Source organism: Alternaria arbusti (assembly GCF_024043155.1).
Source record: "Alternaria arbusti strain BMP 1465 chromosome Unknown scaffold_2, whole genome shotgun sequence".
Taxonomy (NCBI): domain Eukaryota; kingdom Fungi; phylum Ascomycota; class Dothideomycetes; order Pleosporales; family Pleosporaceae; genus Alternaria; species Alternaria arbusti.
Window position 1 is genome coordinate 1609282 of NW_026249942.1, and position 6636 is coordinate 1615917.

The 6636-nt window shown below is 50.7% G+C and overlaps 1 protein-coding gene across 1 annotated transcript; it reads right to left on the minus strand.

The window, feature by feature from the left end:
* Positions 1-3022: 3022 nt before the first annotated feature.
* Positions 3023-3877, minus strand: PSF2 (DNA replication protein psf2; the record flags this gene model as incomplete). Its single annotated transcript, XM_051442689.1, has 3 exons — positions 3023-3134; positions 3183-3682; positions 3764-3877. The coding sequence occupies 3 exons, from the start codon at positions 3875-3877 to the stop codon at positions 3023-3025; spliced, it is 726 nt and encodes a 241-aa protein (XP_051306277.1).
* Positions 3878-6636: the final 2759 nt, after the last annotated feature.

Sequence of the window (6636 nt, forward strand, 5' to 3'; positions counted from 1 at the left end):
CACACGTTGCAGCTACATCTCCATGCGCAAGCAATTATCATTCTGAGATACTTCATTGGAAAAGATTGCGCAAACACGAGTTCCCCGTACAATCCACAGACCAGAGCTGTCGTCTCAGTATCCGCTTCATCCCCATTCGCGGAATAAATTCTACATCCCTGTCCGTCTCTTCATGTACAAACCCGCTTCCAATTTCGCCTCTTCGTGAACCGCGCAAGGTATCCGCATGTTCATTTTACAATGTGTAGGGAAAGCTGGCGTCAGATCATACTTGAGGCGTATGAGCCCTGTCTCACGTTCTTCTTTCTTCAGATTCCGTTACTGGAACAAGTAAGATGGTACAGAGGTGTTGAAGACTGCTATTAACACCCTGGTAAGCTATTGCAGTGGACAAGCGGAAGGTATTGCGTATGTGCGATCTGCAGTGAGCTTTGTTGGTGGTTGCGGGGGATTGTTGGTTCTGGCTGGAGAAAGAGCCTCGGGGAGGTCCGACACGAGATGTAACGTGCGCACGTGGCTATGCGAAGGGAAAAGAAACCAACGTACCTCCGAGACAAACGGTATCGGGTTGCTTTTCCTGTCGCGAGGAACGACACGACCGCTTCCAGATTTCGGCTTCATGCGGAGTTTGCTGCTTTTGGAATCAGAAGCAATGTCTCCTCGCGACACGATACAGAAAGAAATGATTCAAGGTGCAACAACACTTCGGAAAGGGCGGCAACGCAGCTCGCAGTTCTCGACCACGTTTCGATCACAAACGTCCATCGGGATCGATTTGCTTCTCGTCATGCGTTGCGATGCGATGCGCGCCATTGTCACATCAATCCCAGAACGTTGCTCCAAGGAATCTAATTCTCGCGCCAGTCGACGGACTGCTTTCGCCATCGTGACCGCTTCACAATTCCGACTTGGCGACTACAATTAAGTTCCCTATATGGGATCCTCAAGAGACTACTGTAGGTCGGATCAAACAGATCTTGGTACTTCGGACAATACTAACAAGATGCTAGTGTGCAAAGTATGTACTGTCTCCGCTACAACGTCGCCCGTTACAGCTCATTGCATATACGAAACTTACCTTCCTTTTTCCTCTTCATCTTCCTCACCTGTCCGTAGTCTACCCAGATTCCGGTTTGTATCATACTTCTTTATTCCGTCTCCACACGACTCACGACCCTGGTCAGTTATGCCATTGCCTTGCGCATAGCCGCGACTCACGTACACGCATTTTTCATGCGTCAAGCCTGATCAGGCGTTGCGTGCTTTGTCACGTACAGCGCGCATAACGTTTTCGTCATATTTGCTTCTTGTAACTATTGGAAGGATGCAGAGTTTACGATCTGCTACAAGTAGATGGACAGCATGACGAGAAGAAACACTTGGCTGTGACTATTCTCATCAGCTTGCCAGCCTCCTGTGGTGTTGCGGTATAGTGTTTAGCAAAGTGGAGTAATAGGACTGCCAGGGTATATGCGCGGAGAGCGTAAGCAAGGCCAGGCGAGAAAAGAAGGCTCCATCCATGTCTTCACCACGTGTCGGCTTCTCCGGACAAATGGGGATGGGTAGAGAGTGCCTAGGATCGTTCTTCGGTCATCTTGGTTTTTAATTGCTGTTGTCAAGCTAACGTTTCATAGTTGACAACTCGTAAGAATGCGTGACGCAACACGCATTCGCAATGCAACATCGCGACCTTTTTCTGACATGCGCACAACAGCGTACTTGCGCTGGAGTATTGCGCGGTGTCTAGACTGCTGCTCCCTATCACTTGCTACCTACCACCGGAAGTACATGAATCAGTTGCTTGTGCGCCGTGGGCAGTGATCGACCCCGTCACGCGCATTGCCGCCCTCCACGACACGGGCCCATCGACATGAGCCTCTCAGCCCAAGTATTGCTGAAATTTTCATCGAGCATGCACACCTTGGTATCTGCAGTCGAGACTCGGTCTGGGTGAGATTGTGCGGCTCCGGCGCGGCTCCAATCTTCTCTACTGACCTCATCCGATGAGGCCGTAGAATGGCCATGCAGACGGCGCTTCGCACAGGCTATGATGACGCGCATGCTGACAGGACCCCTTCGCATCGAGGCGTTCACTCATGTTATCGCAACCCTCTTCTTGGGATATTGCCTGCGGTCCTGTCACGCAACGTCGCTCGCGGGCCGAGGAACGGCCTTGACGGGCCTTCTTCAAGGTTGCTCCTTGTTCTAGGCTCGGCGCCATAGGCCATATCGCGCTGTCATGACTTGCATATCAGCGTGTTTTGTCCCTTGAATGTGAAGGGTCCCTGGGGGTTATACAGCGGAACTTCTGGCCGATTTACATGGGGCAACTAAAGTCAGGTGAACGATGTGGATCGCGGCTGGAGAATGGCGTGTTATGGTTACGTTCGCGACGCCTCGGATGTACAACAAGTTCTATTTGGTATAGATGATCGTCTTCGTCGGGTGCAATGGATGTCTCCGAATCGAACACGTCAGTCAACATTGCCGAGAAGAGTGAATGCTTTGTGACAGTCTCGTTTTGGAAATATCACATCCCTCCACCCCCATATTTCAGTTAGTGCAATGCCTTACAATGGCATCTTGAACGAGACATCGGCAAAAGCGAGGCCAGTCTAAGAACCCATGCCCGTTCAAAGTGTCAACCCCAAGCGTGGCTCTCGCAGATTCGTGGTCCCGGGTCTAACGGCGTATATGGCCGTGGAGTGAATTTCAAATCCCTCAACCTCGGCAAGGTTTCTAGATGCTGTAATCCTCTCTACCATGCCGATTACATCCGGACTGAGCGGATGAACGCGTATTGACAATAATAGTGTACTACGCTGGGCCGAATTCGGATTGTCATCGGATTGTACATGTCGTGGGGGCAACCCCATGTTGTCGCGAGAGGACATGGACGAGGTCGATGATGAGCGTGGCTGCTGATAGCGCATGGCCGATGGCTCGATCTTCTTCCGGTGCAACAATTGCTCCAGTCGAAAGCTGATGCGAAAGATTGTGTCACTTCAGCGCTTGGGCGAGCTCACTGCATATCCATTTCGTCATCGTCGTAGTCGGCTGTACCAGAGTAACCGTTCTCCAGCTCTTCTCTGTCCCGATCTTTTCGTTGCTGCTCTCGTGAAGCTGCGATCTTCCTACTGACTATTAGCACTGACCGCTCACCACTATCGCCCACTACGTACCTCAGTCCATCAATGACACCAGTAATGAATGTCCTACCCTCTCCTACCTCCATACCTCCTACACCGTTCATCTTGAAACCGCCTCCTGCATCTAGTACGTCCACGCCGCTTCTGAGCTTAGCCATGCGCACTTCCCTCAGACCTCGCAGCAGTTTCCGTACATTGTCCGATTCTTCAAAGTCGTCTGAGGCTGTCTCGAGCAGCATTTCACCTAACTCGAGCCAGTGATATGGTAGAGCGTCTGCCGATCCTCCTGCCGTCGAGTTGAGTAGGAAGGGTGGAGAGGTAGGGATCGTGTTATTTGAGGGCTGTGGCGGCAGTCGAGGCGGCGGGGAAAACGTTTCTGCGTATTCGATCTCGTGCTCGAGAATGGCGTTTAGAGAGTGCGTGTTTAGCCATGGCGGTGGAAGTATGTTGGCGCGGCGCTGGCGCTTGAGGAGTAGGGCTAGCCACAGAGGGATGTCTGTTCGGTGCGGAGGGACGAGGGGTTTAATGGGGCCCTGCAAATCGTCAGAACCTCAAGTTATACACAGTGCGAGTAGACAAGTAATCATGGCGGGGTGTTGGAGGGGCAGACATACACCAAGAAGCTCCAGTCCCTCGAGCCTTTGTCGCGGTATGACAGTAACGAGCTCCATTTCGCAGAGGAACGCTATCTCTGGGGGCGTCAGCCCCGGTGGGAGAGGCAATGCCATGTTGCGACGCGTGGTTTCGCGACTTCGAGTGGTTGTTTAACTTTTGGGATCGAACATTGAAGACGCGCCCGGGCCGCGGTGCGCTAGCTTGATCAGGATTACCCGTGTCTTCCAAACTGTCCCTTGATGTGTGTCAACACCACCACTCTTCTAGCTAATCAGTCAATTGACTAAAGCAGACCGATGGCACCTCTGCTTCAGATGTGGGCTTTCCCCAGCGCTATAGCGCTCATTGTCTGGCTCATGGCCACATGGTATGGCGAAGTGATGCACGAAGTCCCGAACCCCTACCTGGCAAGTATTGACACTAAAGAAGCATTCCAACACTAACAGAATACCAGGATGAGTACTTTCATGTCCCACAGGCCCAAAAATACTGCAAAGGCGACTACTCATGGGATCCAAAAATTACAACTCCACCTGGCCTGTACGACTGCCTCTAATAACGGCTGACCGAACAAAACTGATAAATAACCAAAGATATTTGATCTCCAAATTACACAAGCCGCTGTTAGGTTGTGAAATAGGTTCTTTGCGCCTTGTGAACGCGCAAGCCCTTTGCGTTATATTGGTTTTAAGCTATGGTATCCTGCGTACACTTCGAACGCGTGATAACCCAAGCAAAAGCTCGCCCGGTGATAGAGAGAAAGCAAAGCCGAACCATGCCACGCAAGACTCTACCTATATGGTCGATGTTCATTCCGCTCTCAATGTCGCGCTGTTTCCTCCTCTTTTCTTCTTCTCGGCGTTGTACTACACAGATGTGTGGTCGACCTTGGCCGTCTTACTGGCGTTCTATGCGTATCTGGCGAACTCGGAATCGACTCGAACTTTCACGGGATATTTCAGCTCAGTCTCATTTGGTATCTTTGCACTTCTTTTCCGGCAAACTAATATCTTCTGGGTGGCTGTATTTCCCGCTGGACTTGCCGTTGCCGATGCGCTCAAGAAAGACGCACCTTCGACGATGTCAGACAAAGCAGACCCTATGTTGGCTATACAGACCGCCTGGAAAGACGGTACAGTTCACGACTGCTCCGTTCAAGATGCGGGGCTTCAAGGTATGATTCGCTATGGGACCTTACTGAAGCAGTTGCTGATAACCTGTTAGATGTTGTTGTGTTCGTGTTGTCCTTGGTCGTTGCAGCCTTACGGAAACCTTTGCTCGTACTCAAGGTTGCTTCGCCTTACATCATCCTCTTAGTTTTGTTCGCTGGCTTTGTAGCCTGGAACGGGAGTGTTGTCCTTGGTAAGCGTAACCCTGGGCCTCCGCATTGACAAACTGCTGACATGAAGAGGGGACAAATCGGCCCACACAGCTACCATCCATCTTCCTCAGATGCTTTATATCTGGCCATACATAGCATTCTTCTCAGCGCCACTGGTGGTCGGGTCTTTGGTTGGACCGCTTGTTCCTTTTCTACCCATGCGTCTGCAGACAGTGTGTCACGACTACCGTATCGCCTTTAGCTTGGGGCTTCCAGCGCTGCTCACAACTGGACTTTTCCTAGCCTGCAGCTTCCTTGCCGTGCATTTCAACACCATCATCCACCCGTACACCTTGGCCGACAACCGGCACTATGTTTTCTACGTCTTCAAGATGCTCCGACTATATCCAGCATTGAAATACCTCGCGATTCCAGCATACTACGTCTGTGCATGGTCCACGATCCAAGCGCTTGTCTCACCAACGAAGACCGTCTCACGAGCGGCGGAGCAAGCACCGGAAGAGAAGATCAAGACCGACCTCTCCAAAGACACAGCTGATCGCCAACCCTGCCGGATAAGCTTTGTTATCATATGGCTAGCCACGACTGCTCTATCGGTGGTTACTGCGCCTCTTGTAGAGCCCCGTTATTTCATCCTTCCCTGGATCATCTGGCGACTTCATGTGCCGTGTGGTCGAACCACGAACTCGAGAAACGGATACGATATCAGACTGATTCTGGAGACTGTCTGGCTGCTCGCTATTAACGTAGCAGTCTCATATACTTTCCTGTTCCGCACGTTTACGTGGGCTAGCGAGCCTGGTAACTTACAGAGGTTCATCTGGTAGGGAGATAAACGTCGAATCTCAGCGACGTTTAACGGTTCTACAGGTCCACATCCGCAGCAAGTACCACCGCAGTTGGATTTGATTTGAGTAACTTTGCGCCCTTGAGCGCACCTACGCTATTGTAGCAGTATCAGCTCTTTCAACATGGTACTCGTTTGAGATCAATAACAGAGATACCCCCTTATAATACGCCCGTTGTTCATGGGGGTCTTCCCTTCTCTGAACTAAGTTCAATTGTATCTAAACAATTCCTTTCAAATTTCAGGAAGTCCTCATTCTGTCCCAAAGACCATCCCTACAGTCAGCATGGGTCATCTGAGAAGTGCGACCGATTTGCAATTTCTCTGCTCGGCTAATAGAGTTTGTATGGTTAGTACCTGTTCAAGCATGAACTTGGTCGAATAGCCAATGTAAACATGATAAACGCCTCACTTCGACGTCCATGACATTATGTGGTTGTACAATACTTTCAAATAACATAACCATGTTCACTCGCAAGAATAAACGCCCTTTCCACCGCCCCAACCATGTGGTCCTCGTCGGTTCTCATTGCCCATGTGATTTTTGACTGCCCGTTCTGATCCCCTTTCTGCATACTTTCTCCTTCTTCTTGAACAGTGCATACTCATTCGCGCTTCATAGAAACGTAGAATGAATACTACCCGATGCGCCCACCGTGCATCCACCCATTGTGTTATTTTCT